General features: G+C 37.5%; 1 protein-coding gene across 3 annotated transcripts in view; it reads left to right on the top strand.

Moving 5' to 3' along the window:
- XRN1 (5'-3' exoribonuclease 1) overlaps positions 1 to 27,243 on the top strand; it is a 142,939-nt gene that overhangs the window by 109,386 nt on the left and 6,310 nt on the right. The window contains exons 34-39 of one of the 3 annotated variants that reach the window (XM_012508602.2): positions 4,225 to 4,286; positions 6,656 to 6,778; positions 7,211 to 7,370; positions 10,106 to 10,287; positions 21,243 to 21,356; positions 21,452 to 21,554. In XM_012508602.2, the coding sequence (XP_012364056.1) occupies positions 4,225 to 4,286; positions 6,656 to 6,778; positions 7,211 to 7,370; positions 10,106 to 10,287; positions 21,243 to 21,356; positions 21,452 to 21,554 (744 nt within the window). Of the gene's footprint in view, positions 1 to 4,224; positions 4,287 to 6,387; positions 6,488 to 6,655; positions 6,779 to 7,210; positions 7,371 to 10,105; positions 10,288 to 21,242; positions 21,357 to 21,451; positions 21,555 to 27,243 lie in introns of those variants that run through there. The other 2 variants (XM_030816710.1, XM_030816711.1) reach the window with 2 other exon arrangements.

The raw sequence follows: 27,243 nt of genomic DNA on the forward strand, positions 1-27,243 counted from the left end.
ACTGTTACGTCTCACTGCAGGCTCAACCTCTTGGGCTCAGTCAGTCCTCCCACCTCAGCTTCCCAAAGTGCTGGGATTACAGGCATGAGCCAACGCACCTGACCAAAACAGTTATTTTGAATTCTCTGTCTGAAAGGTCACATATCTCTGTTTCTCCAGGATTGGTCCGTGGTGCCTTACTGAATTTGTTGAAGTCATGTTTTTTGCTGGATGGTCTTGATGCTTGTTGATGTTCGTTGGTGTCTGGGGATTAAAGAGTTAGATACTTCTCGTAGTCTTCAAAGTCTGGGCTTGTTTGTAGCAGTCCTTCTTGGGAACACTTTCCAAGTATTTGAAATGACTTGGATTTTGTGATCTAAGCCATATCTGCATTAAGGAGCACCCCTAGACCAATAATTCTGTGGTTCTTACAGAATCAGAGGTGCCATCTTGGTGGTCTTGGAGAAGATTCAAAAGAATTCTCCAGATTCCCAGGCAGACTCTTGTTCTCTTCCTTTACTTTCTCCCAAACAAATGGGGTCGGTCTCTCTTTCTGAGACACCTGGGCTTGGGGATGGGGTGACACAGGTACCCCTGTGGCCACCACCACTGGGACTGCACTAGGTCAGACCTGAAGCCACCACAGTACTGGATCTCACCCACAGCCCGCCATACCTGGCTGTCAACCTGTGTTTACTCAAGGTCCTAGTGCTCTATAATCAGTAGATGGTGAAACCAGCCAGGCTTGCGTCCTTCCCTTTAGGGAAGTATGTTCCTTTAGGTCCCAGGTAGATCCTGAGATGCCATCGAGGAGATAGGGTCTGAATTTAAAAACCTTAGAAATCTGTGTTGTACTGCAGCTAAGCTGGCCCTGAAACCTTGAGACACTACCCTTCCCACTCTTCCCTTCACTTTCTGCGGGCAGAGGAGTATTTCCCTGTGGCCATCACCAACCACACACCCATGGGTAGTACTGCTAGGCTGTTGCTGATGAACGCCCAAGGGTTCTTCAGTCAGCTTGTGATAAATGCTGCCTGGCCTGGGACTCACCCTTCAGGGCAGTGGGGTTCCCTCTGGCCCAAGGCAGGTCTAGAAATGCCATCTAAAAACCACACCCTGGAATTGGGGACCCTGAGAGCCCACTTAGTGCTCTGTCCCACTTGGCAGAGCTGGTACCTAAGATGCAGACAAAATCTCCTTTACTTTTCCCTCTGCTTTTCTCAAGCAGGACTCTCTCAGTATAGCCACCACAGCTGGGCATGTGCTGGGTTTCTTATGAAGCCAGCATGTCTCAGACTCTCATCCAAGGCACATGGGTACTACCTGGTATCGCTGCTGGTTGTTTCGGTCCCAAGGGTTCTTTAGTTAACAAGTGATGAATCCTGCCAGGACTGGGTTCTTCCCTTCAGGACTGTAGGTTCCCTTGTGGCCCAGGGTGTGTCTAGAGATGTCATCCAGGAGTGCTAAGGCCTGAAGTGGGGTCTCATGACTCTGACACAAGCCTAACTGAGTTGGTATCCAAGATACAAAAGTCCTCTTTACTCTTCCCTTTTCTTTCCTCAAGTGGAAGAGAGGGATGTCTTTTGGAGCCTCAAGCTGTGTTGCCTGGGGTTGGGGGAGTTGGGGAAGTGGTAGCACAAGCACTCCCTTAGCTGCCCCAGCAAAAGTCTCAGTAAGTCACATGCCTAGCAAGTAAAAGGCTGCAAGCCCAACTCAACACTAGGATGTGTAGTCCTTGTGGCTTAGACAGCCTTTCAGGTTTTTTTAGGGCTCCAAAGCACTTCAGTCCATGGGGGCAAGGCTTGCAGGTACTCAAGTTCCCACTGTCTTTTTTCTTGAATAAACACTCCCTAGATTGCTGCAAGCCTTTGGTTAACTTCTGTGGTTCTGAAAATATGAATTCTGCTAATTTATGCCCATTCTCTTGTTGCTTTTATGGAGGAGAGGATTTTCGGAGGTCCTTACTCTGACATTTTTGCTGATGTCCCTTCCCTAACTACTTGAGATAAATCTTAGAGTGATCCAGTTACTTTTCTGCTTATAAACACTTGCCTATTATATACTCCAAATTATATTACAGGCTTTTCTTTAAAATAGGTGCAAATATTTTGTTAATATTCTCTCACATAATTTATATGTTTATACTCTTTAAATTTCTTCAGCAGTGTCTACTGTGTTCAGGTACAGTCGGGAATGAGAATCTTCATCCTGTAGTAATTATTTCTCTTCCCTTGACCAAAGTATTTCCAAATTGCAGAAAATTATTCTTTAATTTATTATTCGTTTATTTATTCAACTACTATTTATTGAGTACAAGGCACTGTTCTAGATGCTGGGGATACATGACTAAAAAAGAAGACAAATTTTCTGACCTCTTAGAGTATAATGGAGTTTACACTCTAAGATGAAGACTGATAATAAGCAAGTAAACAGTAAATTCCATAATCTGAAGTAATGATAAGTGCTATGATGAAAAGTAAAACAGATTAAGAGGATAGAATGACAGGGGTGCTCTTTTAAATTGGGTTTACAAGAAAGGCCTTTCTGAGGAGAGGAGATTCCAGCAGAGACCCTAATAAAGGGCTCAAGAAGGCATGAACTATGCAAAGCTGGCTGAAGAACTTTCCAGTAGAGGAAATATCAAGTGCAGAGCCCTGAGTCTAACTTACTATATTTTATATATGCATGGTATTTTGTTTATCTATATATTATAGGTATTAAAATCTTTTAAACATTTTTCAAAAAAGCTATTTTCAAAAAAATTTTGTGGTTTTTAACTTTGGTTCAGTTTGGTAACTGCTATAACTTTTTTTAATACCAGTATCTACATGTTATTTTGGTGTATTTTACTCTTTAAGTTAAATACAGATTAATGTCCCTGTAAATCTGATAATGATAAATATAGCATAAAGGTTATGTTATATTCAAATGGATTTCAATTTTTCTTCAAATTAATATTTACATAAATGTATGTAAACTATTTGAGTTATGTGGAGTTCCAGTTAGTTTTCTTTTGTGTATGTCTCAACAAATGTTTAGTGTCAATGCACGTCAGCTCACATTTTCTTTTCCTTTATTTTGTAAGATTACTTTCTTCCCTTGCTCTCTTCCTTACCTCCATTACCTTCCTTTACTCCCCTTCCTCCCCTTCTCTTTTCCTCTCTCTCTATTCCTTCTCTTACCCTTCCTTCTCCCCTTTGTCCTTCCTTCCCCTGTCTCTGATCTCATTCCCTCCCTCACTATTCCCCTTCCCCTGCTTCTTTCCTCAGCCTCTCTTTCTTTTTTAATATTCCGTCCCTCCCTCCCTTCCCTTCCTTCCTTCTTTCCTTTTTCCTCTTTTCTTTCCACCCACCTTTTTATTTTTCCAGACTGGCTTAATGAACAGTCTAGTGATAGAAAGTGGTAAAAATAAGTTATAGTAGATCTATATAATCCAGTATATCCAGTATAATAGAATATTATGCAATAATTACAAACTATGCTTTTTGTGCTTCTTCATATCTACCTCATGCCCCTCATATTCTTCATCTTCATATTCTGTCATTTACCAAATCCTATGAAAATAATCTCTCAAATTCATCCTTTCCTATCTCCTTCATCTTCACATCCTGTCATTTGCTAAATCCTAGAATTTTTCAAATTCATTCTTTTCATTTCTCCTACCATCCCCCAGTTTCTCCTTAACAGAGCTATTAAAATAGCTGCCTGAGTTGGTCTTGTACTATTCTTCTGTCTAGCCAATAGGCTATGGCCATATTTTAATCGTCCTAAAGCACAGTTCTCATCAGATTACTACCTGCTTAAAACCTTTCTGTTATTGGCTGCCCATTTCCTACCAACTAATATAATACCATAGTCTTCAGTGACTTGCAGATTATGGCTCTAACCTGCTTTTTTAGTTCTCTCAAGCTCCATTTTACCCTTAACTTCCAGTGGAACTTGCTTTCTGCTTCCACGTCTTTTTTCCCACTATTTCCTTTGCCTGGAGTACTTAACTTCTTAGTCTGCCCTTTAGAAACCTACCTCCTTGGAGGCCCAATTCAGATGCCACCTTTCCATTTTCTCTATTATTATCTAAGTGTCTCTTCTCCCCCTTATCTATATTATAAATTCCTTAAGTTTAGAGACTATGTCTTGAAATTCTCTGAATTTTTAACATAGTGCCTTGCTATTATAAATATTTGGTAGTTTTAGTTGTGCAGTAAACACTTCCATTTATGAAAATTTCTGTTTTCTTGTCTCTAGTTAAAGAAGAGTGTAAGAGTCCTAAAGCTGAGTGTTGGTCCCAAAAAATGTCCAATAAGCAGGTAAGCTTCCTTAAAATCAAATTTCTAGTTACCAATTTTTAAATGCAATCGGTGGCTCTGCAGCATTGGACTGAATTTCTCAACCTTTTCAACCAAATTTATAAGGTGTGTGGCCAGAGGGTCACTGAAGTTAAGGTGACAGTCACTTGGATTGGAGGTTGTGCACCTAGAGCCCCAGATTTGGAACTAGAGGCACCCGAAATCCTGATTCTGTCATTTAATAGTTGGGTGTCCTTGAGCAATTCACTTTACCTCCACAGCCTCAATTTTCTCATCTATAAGTGGAGATAAATACATTAATCACTTCTCCGGGCGTGGTGGCCCACACCTGTAATCCCAGCACTTTGGGAGGCCGAGGTGGGCGGATCACCTGAGGTCAGGAGTTCGAGACCAGCCTTGCCAACATGGTAAAACCCTGTCTCTACTAAAAATACAAAAAAATCAGCTGGGCGTGTTGGCATGTGCCTGTAGTCCCAGTTACTCGGGAAACTGAGGCAGGAGAATCACTTGAACCCATGAGGCGAAGGTTGCAGTGAGCCGAAATCGCGCCACTGCGCTCCAGCCTGGGCAACAGTGAGACTCTGTCTCAAAAAAAAAAAAAAAAAAAAAAAAAATTAATCACTTGTAATTGCTCCCCATATATATTGTCTTTTATGTGTGTGTGTGTATACATAGATATATATATACACACACATAGACATATATATATGGTCATATATATACACATAGACATATATGGTCATATATATATACATAGACATATATATGGTCTTACATATATATACACACACACACACAGACCTATATATAGATGTGTGTGTATATATATATGGAAATATATATTTACATATACAATTGAAGTACATGGAACAAAATAGCAAATTTAACAGGCTAACTTCTGTGGAATTAGATTGGTGTGGGGGAAGCCAAGATCATTTGTTTTACTTTATGTAGTCTCTGCTGTTCACAAGGATTATGGATACATCTTATAATGAAAGAATAACAAATTTTTGATCTAAAAAAATTTGACCATGTATTTATTAGATGTGTACTTTTCTGTATGCCTATCATATTTTAATATATATATTTTTAAATTGATCTCATAGTAATAAATTTATAAACGGTGTCTTAGCTGAATATTTGGCACATAGCAGGTAGTAAATGAAACCCATTAGTGTTTAGATACCAGTAAACGGTTTAATTACTTGACTTTTAAGGCCCTCTCCGTTTGAAATTCTTATACTGTAATTTCCTTTCTTCTAGAAAAGGGATTGATAAACTTTTTGTGCAATAGACATCTTTGGTGAAGCCCATGGACTTTTGGTGAAGCCATTAGTATTCTCAGAATAGTATTTTTAATGCTAAAATAAAATACATACGATTTTAAAGGAAACCAGTTATACTGATATACAGTCAGAATCACACTGGTGTGTAGTTGATTTGGGCTATAATAACAATAGCAATGCCATAGCCTGGGTACGTTTGAACAATAAGCGTTTATTTCTCACAGCTCTGGAATCTGAGAAGTCCAAGACCAAGGCACTAGCAGAGTAATGTCTTTAATGCTAAAAAGATTGAAGAGAAAACCAGTTATATTGAAATACAGTTAGAATCTGGTAAAGTGCCATTGTCTGGTGGGGGCTCCCTTTCTGGCTTGCAGATGATGCGTCTTCTTATATTCTAACATGATGGAGAGAAATAGCTCTATTCTCTTTCTGTTCATATAAGGACACTAATACCATCATGGGTGTTGCACCCTAAAGACCTCATCTAAACTTAATTACCTACCAAAGGCCCCACCTCCTAATATGATCCCATTAGGAGTTAGGATTTTAACAGAAGAATTTTGGGGGAATACAAACATGCAGACCATATAAGTGGTTTGTTGCCCATATTCATAATTGCAGGAAATGCTAAATCTCATTTAGAGGTTAATGAAGATTAAGGTGTAATTTTCCCCATCCAAGTTTATAGGCCCCCTTTTCTTACGATATAAAAGGGAAAATAGCACAAAATTTTTTGCAACAATTTATTTAGAACACTATTACATATTAACTATTAATATATTTGCACAAAAAGTTTATTCTTACTTTTTTTATAGACTTTGGAAGGGCCTGCCTAATATAATATTAAGCTATTGAAGAGAAATGAAAGCCCAGAAGTCTCAGAAACCCAAAAGGTTGTGACTGGTTATCCAAATGCTATTGATAAGGTAAAAAACTATTTATTCCAATTCTCTTCCCAAACTTTAACACCTGGGAAGATGATTGAGTGAAAATCGAATGACCATTTTTGTACATAAAACTCAGCTTTTTGTGTGTTCTTGTATTATACTTTAATCTTCATGCTCAAAATATTTATTCTTTTAGCCTAACTCTGGAATTGAGAACTTTTTAGCATCTTTGAATATCTCCAAAGAAAATGAAGTACAGTCATCTCATCATGGGGAGCCTCCGAGTGAAGAGCATTTGTCACCACAATCATTTGCCATGGTTCGTATTTTGTAGGAACTTTCTTACTATGGTAATTTCTCGACTGTTGATCATGCAGACATATCCCATGCAAGTGTTCAAACACTTCCCATGGAGGCTGGTATGTTACATCATTATCGTCATCTTGTGAGGAAACCAGGCTGCCCTGGGCAATGTAGCCATGCTTTTTCTCTTTAGACCACAGTTCCCCTGCTTTTCAAACATTGCTACTAGGTAACTGGGATAAAAGTTAAGCAGGAGGATAAGTATCGTTTCTATATCAGAAATGTGGGCGGTGGTTTTTTTTTTTTTTCAGTTTCTGTCTGAATGTAGTTAGTGTCTTAATTGTTAACAGTGGAATTCTTTCCAAGAAAGATAAATAAGTTCTATAGATCTAATGTTGACTTTCTTCTCTTCACCCTCGCCATCTCCATGTGAATCATTTTCAAAAAGAAGGGAACACGGATGCTTAAAGAAATTCTAAAAATTGATAGCTCTAACACTGTGGACCATAAGAATGAAATCAAACAGATTGGTAATGAAATCCCTGTTTCCTCTAATAGAAGAGATGAATATGGATTACCCTCTCAGCCTAAACAAAATAAGAAATTAGGTAAGTAAACTAAATACTATTACCAATAATATCATTTTAAAAATTCAATTCATTTGGTTCTTTTTAATTGTGTACTTTTAAAGATAAAACTACTTTTATTTTAATATATTTATTTATTTTAGAGATGGTGTTTCGCCATGTTGGCCAGGCTGGTCTCAAACTTCTGACCTGAAGCAATCCTCTCACCTCAGCCTCCCAAAGTGCTGAGATTACAGGTATATGCCACCACACTTGGCCCAAAACTACTTTTATTCTTAAAACTATAATTTTTATACTTGTTTCAGTTATATAATAATATAACTGGCCAGGTGTGGCTCATGCCTGTAATCCCAGAACTTTGGGAAGCTGAGGCAAGCGGATCACTTGAGCTCAGGAGTTCAAGATCAGCCTGGGCAACATGGTGGAAACTCTGTCTCTCTAAAAAATACAAAAGTTAGCCAGGTGTGGTGGTGTGTGCCTGTAGTCCCAGCTACTGGGGAGGCTGATGTGGTAGGATTGCTTGAGCCCAGGAGGCGGAGGTTGCAGTGAGCCAAGATCACGCCACTGCACTCTAACCTGGGCAACAGAGATAGACCCTGTCTCAAAAAACAAAAAAAAACAGTAATAATATAACCATGTAACCAGTAGATCTACAGTCACTAAATGTCTTCTTGTGATTACTTAATTGTAGTGTTATAGATATTCATTCTGTAGACATCCAAACCTCTAAAAGTTTGCACATTCTAGCTTTTGTCCTCAGTAATTTAAAAATGATCATGTAACTTAAATACATTATTTAACTTTTCTGAAATCTTGTTTCTTATTTATAAAATAAGAATAATACATTGCAAATTACTTGTAATTATAGAACATGTATAAATATAAAACAGCACTATGTCCAACACATTGTAGGTGCTAATAATTGATATTAATGTTAGGTTAAAATAACCATTGTAAAAATAGAAAAATCTACAAAATCAATTAAAAACCATTAACAGGTTAGATATAGGAAAGTGGGTCATAATCTTAAGTCTGTAAAGCCTATAGCATAACATCTGGCACATAACTGGATTTCAGTAAATATCTGCCATATTTGTTCCTACCCTGAATGTCCTCTATACTTTAGCATTTTATCTGTATAATGATCTGCTAAAGGCAGCCAGGAAGAATGACTGATACAAAAGTGGATGTGGGCAGAAGTTTCTCAGAGAAGTAAAAAACATTTTGGAATAAGCAGATCTAAGCGTATTAAAGATCAAAACCTGGAATTGGCTGGGTGCGTTGGTGCACGTCTGTAATCCCAGCACTTCGGGAGGCCAAGGCAGGTGGATCACCTGAGGTCAGGAGTTTGAGACTAGCCTGGTAAACATGGTGAAACCCCCTCTCTACTAAAAATACAAAAAATTAGCCGGGCGTGGTGGCAAGCGCCACCAAGTAGCTGTAATCCCAGCTACTTCAGTGGCTGAATCAGGAGAATCGCTTGAACCTGGGAGGTGGAGGTTGCAGTGAGCCGAGATCACGCCATCACACTCGAGCCTGGGCAACAAGAGTGAAGCTCTGTCAAAACAAAAACAAAACCTGGAATAAAAGCAGAACCTAACCCCATTTATATTCCAGTGATAATTAATTAAAAATTCCAAAAAGTATTAGGAAACTGATTATTATAGTGACAGACATGCTTCTGAAATAGAACCAAATAAATTTTAAGACAAAATTAGATAAAGATGGTCCCACTGTCAAAAACAAGTAAGTTTTACTTTATTTCACTATAGGAAAAAAAAAAACAAAACTCATAGGCTTTAGAGTCTTAGGGTCACTAGCTCAGAATCCAGCCCGTTTATAGAACTAACTGGCTCTGTGACTTTGAGCAAGCCTCTTAACTGCTTTTTTAATCTATGTTAGTAAGAAGTTTGGATTAATTCTTCAATGAGGTATGCTCTTGTTCTGTTAGTGAATTTGTTAATAAAGAATGTGAACACTCAGAATTTTAAAATCATCTTCCATATAAAAACACACTTAGAAGACAATTTCAAAAAAAACTTTTAAGAAATATTATTTCAGAGCCACAAAAATATTCATCCATGTGTCTCAGAATGTAAGGCGGAATTGCAAGAATTGAGGTGGAAGCCAAAACTTCAAAACTTAAGGATTCATTATATTTCAGCTCAAGAAAGCCATTTGTTTACTCATTCTTTTGTTTTATTTTTCTCTTCTTACTTCTGCAAAACAAGAAAGCCATTTGTTTGTTCAAATTTTACCTGTAGCAGTACCATGTAGTCATTAGCTGCTCAAGGTTTTAATTTTTGGCAGTTAGGTACTTATATTTTAAAATCTTTATCTTAATAATTTATCATTAATCAATTATACTCATCCAAAAACCTTTACTGAAGTCACAATAATTTTAGGAAGTACTAAATAGTTCTTTATATGTGCTTCATGGAAGACTCATCTTTTTAATGCAGTTGGTGGCTCTATAGCATCTAACTGAATTTCTCAAGCTTTTCGACCAAATTTATAAGGTGCGTGGCCAGAGGACCACTGAAGGTAAGCTGACAGTCACTTGGATAGCAGGTTGTACTGCCAGAGTCTAGGATTTGGAACTAGAGCCACCTGAAATCCTGATTCTGTTATTTAATAATGGGTGGCCTTGAGCAATTCACTTCACTTTTTAGCTCTTCTATAAAACCCTACAATAAGTGCATAATTTGAGATAGTATTTTATTAATACAGATAGACTCTTTTCTCTTTTTTGGTAGCATCTTACGTGAACAAGCCTCACAGTGCTAATGAGTACCATAATGTTCAGTCTATGGACAATGTGTGTTGGCCTGCCCCCAGCCAGATCCCTCCTGTATCCACACCAGTAACTGAACTTTCTCGAATTTGTTCCCTTGTTGGAATGCCACAACCTGATTTCTCCTTTCTTAGGACGCCGCAGGTATAGTATACTACTGTTCCATTTATATAAATTCTTTAACATCAAGCTTAAATAAATTGGTTGAAAATGTTTAGCTAGAAAAAATATAATGGGGCCTATTTTTCTTAACTTTATGAGCAGCATAGATTATGCTTCTTACCCTAGCTCTAATATTTATACATAACCAAAGCCCTAAGAGAAGCTGACAGGGAGGAACTGGGCAGCAGGTATCCTGGCAAGATTCCTCAAACTAATAGAGCCAGGGATCTTGGCCTACAGTAGCAGTTTTCAAACTTTTTGGTCTCAGAAACTCCACACTTTTTTTGGAGGACCCCAAAGAAATTTTGTTTACTTATATCCATATTTACTGTGTTTGAAATTAAAACAAAAAAAATTGGCCAGGTGTAGTGGGTCATGCCTGTAATCTCAGCACTTTGGGAGTCCAAGGCAGGAGGACAGCTTGAGGCTGGGAGTTCAAGACCAGCCTGGGCAACATAGCAAGAGCTCATCTCTACAAAAGAGTATAAAAATAAAATTAGCCATGTGTGTTGTGAGCCTGTAGTCCCAGCTGCTCACGAGGCTGAGGCAGGAGGACGGAAGCCTAGGAGGTCAGGACTTCAGTGAGCCATGATTATGCCATTGCACTCCAGCCTGGGCAACAGAGCAAGACCTTGTCTCTGAAACATACATATATATATATAAAATATTACAAGTAAACATATATGTTTATTAATCCATTGTTTATTAAAAATAACTTTCACCTAATAGACATCTGTAGAACATTTCATCCAACAGCTGTAGAATATACATTCTTTTCCTCAACAAATGGAACATTCTCAAGGATAGACCAAATGTTAAGCCACAAAACAAGTCTCACAAAATTCAAAAAATTAAAATTCAATCAAGTATATTTTCTGACCATAATGAAATAAAACCAGAAATCAATAACAAGAGGAACTGTGGAAACTATACAAATAAACGGAAATTAAACATTATGTTTCTCAATGGCCCTTGGGTCAATTAAGAAATTAAGGGAAAATTTTAAATTTTCCTGAAACAAATGAAAATGGAAACACAACATACTAAAACCTATAGGATACAGCAAAAGTAGTACTGGGAGGGAAGATTATAGCAATAAATCCCTACATCCAAAAAGTACAGACACTTCAGATAAACAACTTAACAGTGTGTCTTGAAGAATTAGTTCCAGCAGTCACACTACTGGGTATCTATCTAAAGGAAAAGAAACTGTATAAAAAAGATACCTGACTTGTATGTATATTTCAGCACTAGTCACAATAGCCAAGATGTAGAATCAACCTAAGTGTCCATCAACAGATGATTGGATAAAGAAAATATGGTGTATATATACACAATGGGATATTGTTCAGACATTTTAAAAAAGAATGAAACCATGTCTTTTGCAGCAACATGGATGGAACTGAGGCCATTATCTTAAGCAAACAACTCAGAAACAGATTCCACATGTTCTCATTTATAAGTGGGAGCTAAATAATGTGTACATAGGGATATAGAGTGTGAAATAATAGACATTAGAGACTTGGAAGGGTGGGGGATGGGCAGGGAGTAGATGGTGAGAAATTACTTAATGGCTGCAATGTACATAATTCAGGTGATGAATATAAGAAAAGTCTAGACTTTACCACTCTGCAATAAATCCATGTAACAAAATTGCACTTGCACCCCTTACGTTTATACAAATTTTTAAAATAAATAATAACTAGAAAAGCAAGAGGAAACCAAACCCAAAATTTTTAGAAGAAAATAAATGATAAAGATTGGGGCAGAAAATAATGAATTGATACTAAAAATAGTACAAAAGATCAATGAAAGAAAAAGTTGTTTTTTTTTTTTGAAAAGATAAGCAAAATCAACAAATCTTTAGCCAGACTGTAAAAGAATATCCATATAAATAAAATCAGGGATGAAAAAGGAGTCATTACATCTGATAACACAAATTCAAAATATTTTTAGAGACTATTATGAGCAACTATATGCAGTAAATTGGAAAACTTAGAAGAAATGGATGAATTCCGAGACACATAAAAACATACCAAGAATGAACCATGAAAAAATCCAAAACTTGAATAGAACAACATTAACAAGATGGAAGCAGTAGTAAAAAGTCTCCTATCAAAGTAGACCAGGACCTGGTGTTTTCACTACTGAATTCTGCCAAACACTGAAAGAAGAGCTAATATCAGTTCTACTCAGACTGTTCCAAAAACTTGAGGAGGAGAAAATACTTCCAAACTTGCCAGTATTACCCTGATACCAAAACCAAAGAAAGACACCACAAAAAATGAGAACTACAGGCTGATATATCTGATGAACTAGATATAAAAATCTTCAACACAATACTAGTGAATTGAATTCAACAGCACATTAAAAAGAATTCATCATGATCCAGTGGGATTCATCCCAGGTATGCAAGGATGTTTAAATATATGCGGTCAATAACTGTGACACATCAACAAAATGAAGAACAAAAACCGTATGATCATTTCAATACTTACTGAAAAAGTGTTTGATAAAATTCAGCATCTCTTTATGATAACAGCTCTCAACAAACTGGGTACAGAAGGAACATACCTCAACATAATAAACAACAACAAACCCACAGCTAGTATCATACTGAATGGGGGAAAAATGAAATCCTTTCCTTTAAATTCTGGAAACAAGACAAGGATGCCCACTTTCACCACTGTTAATATAGTACTGGAAATCCTTGCCAGAGCAATTAGACAACAGAAATAAATAAAAGGCATCCAAAAGGGAAAGGAAGGAGTCAAACTACTCTTGTTTGTAGACAATATAATCTTGTATTTAGAAAAAAACTATTAGAATTGATAAATTCAGTGAAGTTGTAGGATACAAAATCAACATAGTCACATTACTATATACTGACAGCAAACAATCTGAAAAAGATACCAAGAAATTAATCCCCTGCCGAATAGCTACAAATAAAATAAAATACCTAGAAATTAATCAAGTTAACCAAAGCAGTGAAAGATCTCTACAGTGAAAACTTATTATAAAACAATGATGCAAGAAATTGAAGAAGCCACAAAGAAATGGAAAGATTGTCCATGTTCATGTATTGGAAGAATCAATATTGTTAAAATGTCTATACCATCCCCAAGCAATCTGCAGATTCAGTGCAACTCCTCTCAAAATACCGATGACATTCTTCACAGAAATAGAAAAAAAAAAAATCCTAAAATTTATCTTGAACCACACATGACCCTGAATAGCTACAGCAATCCAGAGCAAAGTGAACAAAGCTGGAGGCATTATACTGCCCAGTTATATAACCAAAACAACATGGGACTGTCTTAAAAACAGAGACCGATGGAACAGAATAGAGAATCCAGAAATAAATCCACACAGTTACAGTCAACTTGTTTTTTATAAAGATGCCAAGAACATATATTAGGGAAAGAACAGCCCCTTCAGTAAATGGTCCTGGGACAACTAGATATCCATATTTAAGGGAATGAAATTAAATGCCTATCTCTCACCATTTTCAAAAATCAAATCAAAATGGATTAAAGACTTAAATGTTAGATCTGTAGCTATTAAACTACTGGAAGTAAACACTGGGGAAACACTCCAGTACATTGATTTGGGCAAAGATAAGTAAGACATCAAAAGCACAGGCAACTAAAGCAAAAATGCATAAATGGTATCACATCAAGCTTAAAAAGCATCTGCACAACAAAGTGAAAAAACAATACACAGAAGAGGAGAAAATATTTGCAAACTACCCATCTGACAAGATATTAATAGCCAGAATATATAAGGAGCTCAAACAACTCAATAAGAGAAAAAAAAAAACCAAAAAATCCCATTTGATAGTGGGCAAATGCAATATACCCATGTAACAAACCTGCACGTATACCCCCATATCTAAAACAAAAGTTGAATTTTTAACAAATAAAACTATAAAAATTTTTAATGGGCAAATGATCTCAACAAACATTTCTAAAAAGAAAACATACAAATGGCCAACAGGTATATGAAAAAATGCTCAACATCACTACATTAGAGAAATACAAATCAAAACTACAATGATATATCTCCAATTAAAATGGCTTTTACCAAAAAATAAAAAACAGGCAATGATGGATGCTGGTAAGGATGCAGAGAAAGGGAAACCCTCATACATTGTTGGTGGAAACGTAAATTAGTACAGCCACTATGAAGGACATACAGTATGGAAATTGCTCAAAAAGATAAAAATAGAGGTACCATATGATCCAGCAATTCCACTGCTGGGTATAGGTCCAAAAGAAAAAATATCAGCATATGTAAGAGATATTTGTCCTCTCATGTTTATTGCAGTGCTATTCACAAAAGCCAAGATACAAAATCAACTTAAGTGTCCATCAATGGATAAATGGATGAAGAAAATGTGTGCGTGTGTGTGTGTGTATAGATATATATATATCTATACACACACACATTTATATATACATACAATGGAATATTATACAGCCCTAAAAAAGAATGAAATCCTGTTATTTGCAACAACGTGGATAGAACTGGAGGGCATTGTGTTAAGGGTAATAAGCCAGGCAGAAAAAACCCAGTGTCACATTTTCTCACTTGCGGGAGCTAAAAAATTTGAATTCATGGAGATAGAGAGTGGAATGGTGGTTATTAGAGGGCAAGAAGGGGAATGGGGACGGTATTAATAGGAGAGGAAGACATGATAATGGATACAAAAATACTGTTAGAAGGAATAAGTTCTAGTCTTCAGTAGCACAATAGGGCAACTATTGTTAACAATAATGTATATTCTGATATCCAGAATCTACAATGAACTCAAACAAATTTACAAGAAAAAAACAACCCCATCAAAAAGTGGGCAAAGGATATGAACAGACACTTCTCAAAAGAAGACATTTATGCAGCCAAAAGACACATGAAAAAACGCTTATCATCACAGGCCATCAGAGAAATGCAAATCAAAACCACAATGAGATACCATCTCACACCAGTTAGAATGGCTATCATTAAAAAGTCAGGAAACAACAGTGCTGGAGAGGATGTGGGGAAATAGGAACACTTTTACACTGTTGGTGGGATGGTAAACTAGTTCAACCATTGTGGAAGTCAGTGTGGCGATTCCTCAGGGATCTAGAACTAGAAATACCATTTGACCCAGCCATCCCGTTACTGGGTATATACCCAAAGGATTATAAAACATGCTGCTATAAAGACACTTGCACACGTATGTTTATTGCAGCACTATTCACAATAGCAAAGACTTGGAACCAACCCAAATGTCTAACAACAATAGACTGGATTAAGAAAATGTGGCACATACACACCATGGAATACTATGCAGCCATAAAAAATGATGAGTTCATGTCCTTTGTAGGGACATGGATGAAGCTGGAAACCATCATTCTCAGCAAACTATCGCAAGGACAAAAAGCCAAACACCTCGTGTTCTCACTTATAGGTGGGAATTGAACAATGAGAACACATGGACACAGGAAGGGGAACATCACACACCGGGGGCCTGTTGTGGGGTGGGGGGAGGGGGGAGGAATAGCATTAGGAGATATACCTAATGTTAAATGAAGAGTTAACGGGTGCATCACACCAACATGGCACATATATACATATGTAACAAACCTGCACGTTGTGCACATGTACCCTAAAACTTAAAGTATAATAAAAAAATAAAAACAATAAAAAAAACTGAAAAACCAGAATGTATATTTTAAAATAACCAAAAGAGTGGAATTGAAATGTTCCTAGCACAGCAAAAATGATAAATACTTGAGGTGATGGATATCTCAGTTACTCTGATTTGATCATTATACATTATATCCTTGTATCAAAATATCACATGTACCCCATAAATGTGTATTATAACTATTATGTATTCATAAAACTAGAAACAAAAAAACTAATAAAAAGAAAGTAAAAAAATATTAACTACTTAAAAAATTTACTTAGAAGAGTGATATTACTCGAATTTTTTTTTTTTTTAAAGAGATGGGGTGTCATTTTGTTGCCCAGGCTGGCTTCAAGCAATCCTCCCACCTTGGCTTCCCAAAGTGCTAGGATTACAGGCACATGCCACCATGCCCGTCCTGCTCTACGTTTTAAAAATCCTTCTCACCACAATAGTAATAGGAGAAGCTAGATTCTCCTGTCTGCTTAATACTGTCAATCCCTAGTGATACGTGTTTTTTTGTAGAAATACATGACCTCATACAGATACGAAATTAGAAAAATGAAGAGAATATTAATAGCCTTTTCAGATAGTTTTGGCTATGCTTTAATATTACATTAAAACTTAAAAGTGGGCTGGGCGTGGTATCTCACATCTGTAATCCCAGCACTTTGGGAGGCCAAGGTGGGCGGATCACTTGAGGTAAGGAGTTTGAGACCAGCCTGGCCAGCGTGGTGAAACCCCATCTCTACTAAAAAATTAGCTGGGTGTGGTGGCGCATGCCTGTACTCCCAGCTACTCGGGAGACAGGCAGGAGAATGGCTTGAACCCAGGAGGCAGAGGTTGCACTGAGCTGAGACTGTGCCATTACACTCCAGCCTGGGCGACAGAGCAAAAATCCATTTAAAAAAAAAAAAAAAAAAAACCTTAAGAGTGGTATTTTGTTTAAGGTTAGTTACAGTGTGGAATCTTGCAGTGTGGAATCTGAAACCTTATCAATAAACATTTTGTCCTCCATATACTTGTGAGAAAGTAGGAAATAAGAAAAAGTAATGCAAAAAAGGGCATAGCACCTCAATATTATCATGAGCTAGGTGCAGTGGCTCACACGTGTAAGCCCAACAACTCAGGAGGCTGAGGCAGAAGAATCACTTGAGCTCAGTAGTTTGAGATCAGCCTGGGCAAGACCTCATTTCTGTTTTTTTTCTGAGACAGAGTCTCACTCTGTCGCCCAGGCTGGAGTGCAGTGCTGCGATCTTGGCTCACTGCAACCTCCGCCTCCCGAGTTCAAGCGATTATCCTGCCTCAGCCTCCTGAGTAGCTGGGATTACAGGTGCATGCCACCACGCTGGGCTAATTTTTGTATTTTTAGTAGAGACGGGGTTTCACCATGTTGGTCAGGCTGGTCTCGATCTCCTTACCTTGTGATCCACCTGCCTCGGCCTCCCAGAGTGCTGGGATTACAGGTGTGAGCCACTGTGCCCGGCCTAGACCTCATCTCCTAAAAAAAAAATTTTTTTTTTTTTTTTGGAGACAGAACCTCGCTCTGTCACCCAGGCTAGAGTGCGGTGGCACGTGCTCACTGCAGCTTCCACCTCCCAGGTTCAAGCGATTCTCCTGCCTCAGCCTCCTGAGTAGCTGGGACTACAGGCACGTGCAACCCCACCCGGCTAATTTTTGTATTTTTAGTAGAGACAGGGTTCACCATGTTGGCCAGGCTAGTCTCATACTCCTGACCTCAGATGATCTGCCTGCCTCAGCCTCCCAGAGTGCTAGGATTACAGGCGTGAGCCACTGCGCCCGACCATCATCTCTAAAAAAAAACTTTAAAAACAGCTGAGCATGGTAGCACCTACCTATATTCTCAGCTATTCAGGAGGCTGATGTGAGAGGATTGCTTAAACCTGGTAGTTGGTGGCTACAGTGAGCCTTGATCACACCACTATACTCCAGCCTGGGCAACAGAGTGAGACCCCAACTCTAAAAAATATATGCATATATAATTATGAAAATAGTTTTGATCTCAATGCCTCCCTGAAAGGGTCTCACAGACCCTCAGCTATCCCCAGACTGCACTTTGAGACCTACTGACCACAGGAAAGTTGTTTTATTCTCTTTATATCCAGTTCTTGATACCCTCTAACCTAAAACAGAAAGCAGTTTTTTCTAAAATCAGGGCCGAGGCAAAGATGCCTGCTTTCACCACTTCTATTCAGCACAGTAATGGAAGTTCTGTCCAGAGCAATTAAGCAAGAAAAATAAATAAATAAAAGACATCTAAATTAGAAGGGAAGAAGTAAAGCAGTATCCGTTTGCAGATGATATGATCTTACAGTAGAAAACCCTAAAGATTCCACAAAATATCCCAATTAATAAATGCAGCAAAGTTGCAGAATACAAAATCAACTCACAAAAATCGGTTGTATTTTTACACACTAACAGTGAAAAATCTGAAAAGGAAATTAAGAAAACTATGATAGTATCAAAACTATTTGTAATATCAAAAATAATAAAATGCTTAGGAATAAAAATAACAAAGGAAATGATGTGCTTATACACTGAAAACCACAAAATGTTGCTGAAAGACATGTAAAAAGACAGATAGAAACACACTCTGTTCATGGATTGGAAAACTTAATATTGTTATGATCTCAGTACTACCCACAGCAGTCTACAAATTCAGTGCAATTCCTATCAAAATCCCAACAGAATAGAGAGCCCAAAAATAAACCCTTGCATACATGTTCAAAATATTTTTTGACAAGTTGTCAAGACCATTCAATTGGAAGTGGATAGCTGGGCGCAGTGGCTCATGCCTGTAATCCTAGCATTTTCAGAGGCTGAGGCGGGCAGATTGCTTGAGGTCAGGAGTTCAAGACCAGCCTGGCCAACATGGTGAAACCCTGTCTCTACTAAAAATACAAAAAATTAGCTGGACATGATGGCATGCACCTATAATCACAGCTACTCAGGAGCCTGAGGCAGGAGAATTGCTTGAACCTGGGAGGCAGAAGTTGCAGTGAGCCAAGATCACGCCACTGCACTCCAGCCTGGGCAACAGAGTGAGACTCCATCTCAAAAAATAAAAAATAAAAATAATGGAAGTGGATGATCTTTTGGCATATGGTGCTGGGTAACTGGATATTCACATTTTAAAGAATGAAGTTAGCCCTTACCTAACATAATATATGAAAATTAACTCAAAATGGATCAAATACCTAAATGTAAGATAAGGCCTAAAACTATAAAAGTCTTAGAAGAAAACTTAGGGCAGAAGCTTCACAGCGTTGGATTTGGCAGTGATTTCTGGGATGTGACACCAGAAGCACAGGCCGTGAAAGAAAACATGGACAAATTGTACTTCATGGAAATTTTAACATTTTGTGCATCAAAAGACAATAACAAGAGTGAAAAAGGTAACTCATAGAATAAGAGAAAATACTTCCTAATGATATATCTGATAAAGAATATCCAGAATATATAGAGAATTCATGAAATGAGTCTTAAATGTAAGACCTGAAACAATAAAAATCCTATAAGAAACCCTAGGAAAAACTCTTCTGAACATTGGCCTAGACAAAGATTTATGACTAATCTCAAAAGCAAATGCAACAAAAACAAAAATAGACAAAGGGGACTTAACTAAACTAAAAAGCTCCTGCACAGCAAAAGAAATAATCAACAGAGTAAACAGACAATCTACAGTATTTGCAAACTATGTATCTGACAAAGGACTAAATATCCAGAATCTATAAGGAACCCAACAAGTAAAAAACAACCCCATTAAAAACAGGCAAAGGTCATGAGTGAACATTTCTCAAAAGAAGACATCTCAAGGGGTTGCCAACAAACATGAAAAAAATGTTCAACATTACTAATTACCAGAGAAGTGCAGATTTTAGGGCCACAATGAGATACCATCTCACACCAGGCAGGATGGCTATTATTAAAAAGTCAAAAAACAGATTTTGGCAAGGATGTGGCAAAAAGGGAGTATTTATACGCTGTTGGTTGGAATGTAAATTAGTACAACCTGTGTGAAAACAGTATGGTGATTCCTCAAAGAGCTAAAAATAGAACTATGATTTAATCCAGCAATCTCACTTCTGGGTATCTACCCCAGTACCCCAGGAAAGGAAATCATTATATAAAAAGTATGCCTGCATTTGTGTGTTTATCACAGCACTATTCACAGTAGCAAAGATATGGAATCAACCTAAGTGTCCATCAGTGGATGATTGGATAAAGAAAATGTGTGTGGGTATGGGTGTGTGTGTGTGTGTGTGTGTGTATATGCACACCATGTAATACTATCCAGCCATAAAAAGAATGAAATCATGTATCTTGCAGCAACATTAATGGAACTGGGGGCCATTATCCTAAGTGAAATAATTCAGAAACAGAAAGTCAGGTATCACATGTTCTCATTTATAAATGGGAGCTAAACATGGACATACAGAGTGGATTAATAGACATTAGAGATTTCAGAAGATGGGATGGTAAGAGGGATGTGAGGGATGAGAAATGACCTACTGGGTACAATGTATACTGTTCAGGCAATGGGTACACTAAAGTCCACACTTCATCACTATGTATTATATCCATGTAACTACATTTGTACCCCCTGAATCTATTTTTTTAAAAAAATTAAGGTAAACCAAAACAAAACAAGCTTTTTTATAAAACAGAAAATTAAAGTATTAATATAGTTATAATTTAAATATGAGTAGAAAACACATCAGAATCTCTGAGTCTTTTATATTTTGGCAATTAACTCATATTACCAAAATATCTCCTAAGTAAAGGATGGTATAAACATGAGTCAGCAAATTTTTTCTGTAGAGTCGGTAAATATTTTAGGCCTTGTGGGCCAGATGGTCTCTATCACAGCTTCCGAACTCTACAGTTACAGTGTGAAAGTAGCCATTAGAATGGATGTGGCCATGTTCCAATAAAACTTTATTTACAAAAAGAGCAGAACTCCATAGTTTGTCAACCCCTTGTATAAAGAAAACAGTTTTGCTGGCTTTGATTTGCATTAGGTGGCTTGACCCTTCAGCCAGCTTAGAAAGCTTTTTATTTTGTAAACACTGAAAAAGATAAGGCAACAGCTCTAAAATTTTTCCCTGGCAATTGAAAACTTGAACTGAAAGCCCTTTTTTAAGTTCTTGATAAAATTATTTTACTTGTTTAGACTAAACTTTGGGGGAGGTCAACTTCCTAGACAGAGAATTTCATAGACATATATATTCTCTTTTTTTAGACAATGACCGTTTGCCAAGTAAAATTATCTAATGGCTTACTGGTACATGGGCCACAGTGCCACTCTGAAAATGAAGCCAAGGAGAAAGCTGCACTTTTTGCTTTACAACAGTTGGTAAGAACTGTCCATGACTTCTCTATTAAAATTTTTATTAGTCCCTATAGAAAGCTTGTATTTCATTGTCTTATAACTTTTAAATACTTCCACAGGGCTCCTTAGGCATGAATTTCCCTTTGCCTTCACCAGTATTTGCAAATTATCCTTCAGCTGTACCACCTGGAACCATTCCTCCAGTCTTTCCCCCACCTACTGGTAAGATATTTTTCATTTGTAAGTATTTGTCATTGTTATTTTTACTAAGCTCTTTTAAGAAATCAAAAATGTACTCAAATATCTAGGAATGTAAGAAGAAATTGTGAGAAAGCCTAAAGCCACAGCCTGCAGATTCATCTAGAAATACCATTCTCTTCCTACAACCTCTAGTATGGCTAGAGTAGTAAGAAGAGGTTGAGTGGGCAGGCCCTTATTCTTCAATAACTGCTAACAGATAAATTTGGATTTAAGTTAGACATCAAAAGGTAAAAAAAAAATCATGTAATTTCTTCAGGACTGTATTTTCTTATGGTAGTAGACTATGTCCAAAATCTTGTTGAGACTACCATTTTATAATTCTAAATCTTAAGTTCTGAGATTTTCTAAATCACTCAGCTTTTTTTCCTAATAGTAGTTGGCTCCCCTTTATCTTAATTATTATTGTTTTAAAGACGATAATTTATTTAAGTTTAGAAAATCCCTTTTCTGCATCTACTGCTAGGTAATACTCCAGGAATTCTAAATATCTAATGCTTACAATAAGCATTAGAAAGGTGAATAATACTGATTTAATTTATGACATGCAGTTATCTCTTCTCCTCATTAAACTGAATAATAAAGGATTTCAAAAGTGTAAATCTACGAGGATGAAGACATAGGAGAAGGAATATCAGCAGATTAGAGATTTGAAAAGAGTTTGTGTTGAGAAAAACAACTGAAGAAGTAACCATTTTAGCAGAGCAAGGTTAAAAGCTACAAGCTAAAGTGCCTGTAGAAGAGACTACAAATGAGCATAAGTAGATTGTCCCTCGCCGTTCCCAAGAGGTTCAGAACTTGGAGGCATCAGAAACTATTAGAGAAGATAAAGAGGAAGTATGTGCTGAAAAGAGGGATTGGTTGAAAGTCTATGTGTGGAGTGGTGAGACTACCCACCTCTTCCCTCTGCGACGCAGCCAGACCTCTGCAAGCAAAAAACTGGAGGTGTGTTTTCTAGAGGAGCTCTCTAGATATGGGAATACCAGGCAGAGAAGAGAATGGAACGTGAGACTGAAAACACAGAGATTAAGGAAAAGTTCCCTTTTTCTCGTCCTGTTCTCAGATTGTAGCCAGTCATACCCTTCTCCCCAGATAGGAAATTGGAAGATGAAAAAAGAATAATTAGAGTACAGGTAAAATTGTTAAGTAAAATTTTAAAATTTAGTAGATAAAGTCCTAGCAAAGCCAAGGAAGATAAAAGCTGTAAAATAAGAAAGAACAGAGATTTAGTGCACAGATCCAGCTCCCACCTTATTAGAGTTCCAGAAAAAGAGATCAGAGATGAAGGAAAGGAGGTAAGTGTCAAAAAAAAAAAAAAAACTTATCTAAAACAAAACAATATGCATCTCTAAAAGGGCCAACAAATGTTGAACACAATGAAGACACAGATTATCTTCAGATTCTGAATACTAGTGATAAAAAGGTGGTCCTAAGAGATTCAGAGAAGAGAAGAAATACGTACAAAGATCAAAAATTAGAATGGTACTGCACTATTGAACAGTGCCTAGAAGCCAGAAAGCATTGAATACCTCAAAACCCTGAGGCAGAATGAGTTTCATCCTAATTTCTCTGTATAGCCAAACTCTGAATCTAGTACAAAGGAGGCACAAAGATATTTTCAGATACACAAATTTATTTCTTATATACCCTTTCTTTTTAAGCAACAAGGTCTCACTATGTTGCCCAGGCTGGTCTCAAAGTTGTGGACTCAAGCAGTCCTCCCACTTCAACCTTTGAAAATGCTGAGATTACAAGCGTGAGCCGTCATGCCTTGCCTACGCTTTCTTAAGAAGCTACTGAATTACATGCTCCGACAAACAAAGCAGTAGTTTAAAAACGAAAAGAAAATTAGGAAACCAAAATAACAAATTGTAGATGTAGTATAGTTATACAATGAATGGAAATCCCAGGATACCAGCTGCTCAGTGGGTCTAGAAAGTGACTAGTCCCAACTGGAGAGGCAGAGGGAAGTCTTGGCAGTAAGGAAGGTTATTAATAGATGAGCAACGGGAAAACATTAAGGATGGGTATAGAGAAGACTAAGCAGCTTTTATTATATTTTTCCTAAAGAATTGATATGAGCAAGACTAAGCTTTTAAAAAATAATTATTAGCCTGGGCAACATGGCGAAACAGCCTGGGCAATATGATAAAACCCCATCTCTAATCTACAAAAAATACAAAGGTAGCCAGACATGGTGGCATGCACCTATAGTCCCAGCTACTTGGGAAGCTGAGGCGGGAGGATCACTTGAGCCTGGGAGGTCAAGGCTGCAGTGAGCTGTGATTGTGCCACCGCACCCCAGCCTGGGTGACAGAATGAGACCTGTCTCAAAAAAAAAAAAAAAAAAAGATAATGACAACTCAAGTAAAAACAAAAGGTTTTACAAGAAAATACATAATGGATCTCTTTTTACAAGAAAAGAAACATAATCAGAGTACCCAGCTTGGCTCTGCAGTGATAATATTTACATAGCCACATACCACAAATAGATAACACTGCTTGTATATTTAAACAAATGATGTAATCTACTTACATTGGGAGTACAGGGTAAGTAGTGAGGGGTAATGCAAAAAAACTAAATTTTGTTCTATCTAAATAGGAAGTCAGTAGACCTAAAAATGCCTAAAATTAATAAATTATTAACAAGTAGCATAAGCAAATAATTGAATAGTGTGGAAATAAATATCTAAAACAGTTAAACCTGGAGTAGAATAGATGTCTGCTGTTTTCTGTTGAAAATCTTTTTTAGGCCGGGCGCGGTGGCTCATGCCTGTAATCCCAGCACTTTGGGAGGCCGAGGTGGGTGGATCACTTGAGGTCAGGAGTTCGAGACCAGCCTGACCAACATGGAGAAACCGTCTCTACTAAAAATACGAAAATTTGAAAATTAGCTGGGTGTGGTGGCACACACCTATAGTCCCAGCTACTCAGGAGGCTGAGGCAGGAGAACTGCTTGAACCCAGGAGGCAGAGGTTGCAGTGAGCTGAGATTGCGCCACTACACTCCAGCCTGGGTGACAGAGCTAGACTCTGTCTCAAAAAAAAAAAAAAAAGAAAAAGAAAATCTTTTTTAGTACAATGTGTATGTAGTATTTGATTTTTTTTAATGTAATTTGTCTAAGGTCATAAGTTACTATCTAGCAGAACTGGCATTCAAAATCCAAGTCTGAGCCAGGCGTGTTGACTCATGCCTATAATCCCAGCATTTTGGAAGGCCTATCTCAAGAAAACCCCCAAAGGCCCAAACCAAACCAAAACAAAACATTGTTTATACAGTCAAAGGAATGCCAGTGCAGTACAGTAACAAAAGCATGGGCTTTGAAAACAGATAGCTGAGTGTGGTGGCACATACCTGTAATCCCAGCACTTTGAGAGGCTGAGGTCGGAGGATCACTAGAGCTGTGAGTTCAAGACCAGCCTGGGCAACATAGGGAGACCTTGTTGCTACAAAAAATAGAAAAAATTAGCTGAGTGTGGTGCCATATGCCTGTAGTTCCAGCTATTCAGGAGGCTGAGGCAGGAGGATCGGTTGAGCCTGTGAGATGGAGGCTGCAGTGAGCCAAGATTGTGCCACTGCACTCTAGCCTAGGTCTCAAAAAAAAAAACAGACGACAGACTTGGATTTTTTTTTTTTTTTTTTTTTTTTTTGAGACAGAGTCCCACTCTGTCACCCAAGCTGGAGTGCAGTGGCATGATTAGGGCTCACTGCAGCCTCGACCTCCTTGGGCTCAGTTGATCCTCCTGCCTCTGCCTCCCAAGTGGCTGGGACTATGGCACGCACGACCACACCTGGCTAGTTTTTGTATCTTTTTATAGAGACGGGGTTTCACCATGTTGTTCAGGCTGGTCTCAAACTCTAGGCTCAAGGGAGCCACCAGCCTTGGCATCCCAAGGTGCCAGGATTACAGGCATGAGCCACTGTGCCCGGCCAACAATGTTTTAGTCATAAAGTTTTCATGACATAATGGATCTGATGTTTTTATATAGCTCAATGTAATAGTATCACCATAACTTATAATCTCTAATTTGACTACTGCTGCTTCACATTCAAAAATGAATAGAGTAGCTATGTATAGATTAATTTTAAGTAATTAGTATGTGTAGGGTACCTAAAAGTTTGCACACAAACTTCTCTAAAGAAGAATTGTCTTATGATCATATATTTTTTAAGAGGAATGATTGTTTTCCCCATTTATTATTGATATTTTAACCTTTTTCATGTTGATTAGTTTATTCATACCTACTAATAATTTTAAAGTTATAATTGGAATGCTTTTGGTCCTATAAAGGTGTTCTCCAAATATTCCAGTTAAAATATGTAAATACATAAATGCCAAGATATTTGAAGGTTAATCAGCAGAGAACAACTTAAGCATTAAATTAACATTTTAAAGTTATTTTGTAAATTTCTGTTTTATGGTATAAAAAAATTTATGATGTAAAATGTCCCAGTTGAGGAATATGTATTTCATATTTATAACAGTGATTTATTGGGGAAATTACAGAGTTGACCACTGTATAAGATTAGCATAGCATCTTTTAAATAGACCTTCTTAGCATTATGACTCCCACCAAAGTTGCTCGTAGATAGTTTCAAGACCTAATTTTCTACTTTTCTTTTCTTTTTTGAGACAGGGTCTCACTCTGTCAACCAAGTTAAAGTGCAGTGACATGATCTTGGCTCGCTGCAACCTCCACCTCCCAGGCTCAAGCGATCCTCACACATTAGCCTCCTGAGTAGCTGGGACCGCAGCCACGTGCCATGCCTGGCATCCCAAAGTGCTGGGATTACAGGCATGAGCCACCACGCCTGGCCTAATTTTCTGAATCTTATTAGTGTTTTTCATATTAAAAGTTTTCTTCCTCTTAGAATTTGTGTATGTATATTTCATAACACTGAAATATATTATGATTCTTCTCTCCTAATCCAAAAATGTCTTAAATAGTTGAACTTTAATTAAGCTATACTGTTTTACAGATCTGGCTGCTTTTTATCTCTATGAAAAGAATATTTGAACATAGTGCATATCTTCTTCAGTGGCAGTGTGCTGGTGCCTTGATTGTCAATGTTTAATGTAGTTTTCAAATGCTGTACTGGTACAGGCTGTCTCCATAAGAATCGCCTATGGAGCTTAATACAAACTCCAGGGCCCCTCAGAGTCTGGCTTACTAGGTCTGAGGCCCTGCCCAGGCCCTGCCCAGGAGCTTGTGAAATCTTTCACAAGCTCCTCAAGTGATTCAGATATACAAATTAGATTTGGAACCCATTGGTTCAATACATTTTTAATAAACTGTAAGTGAAAAAAGACCTTGACTTACAAATATTAAAATAGAGAAAAGAAAGATTCTACCTGTCATATGAAGGTGATGAGATTTCAGGACTTGAGCTTTTTTGGGTTTTTTGTAGACTGGGATCACTATGGAAGCAACTATGCATTGGGGGCAGGTGAGATCCTTAAGATTTCTCTCTTTGTGCCCAAGCTTTTCTCTCACAAGGGACAATTTCATGACCCTTTTATGTTTTTTATAAATATAATTGCAAATATTCCTAAAACTTGTATCAGCATATGATATTAGTAGTAGTACTCTCCTTTTCAGGCCAGTATAATGATAAATTCATTTGTGTAGATAGTCCACACAGTCCTAGGAAA

This window comes from Nomascus leucogenys, chromosome 8 (genome assembly GCF_006542625.1).
Source record: "Nomascus leucogenys isolate Asia chromosome 8, Asia_NLE_v1, whole genome shotgun sequence".
NCBI classification, from domain to species: domain Eukaryota; kingdom Metazoa; phylum Chordata; class Mammalia; order Primates; family Hylobatidae; genus Nomascus; species Nomascus leucogenys.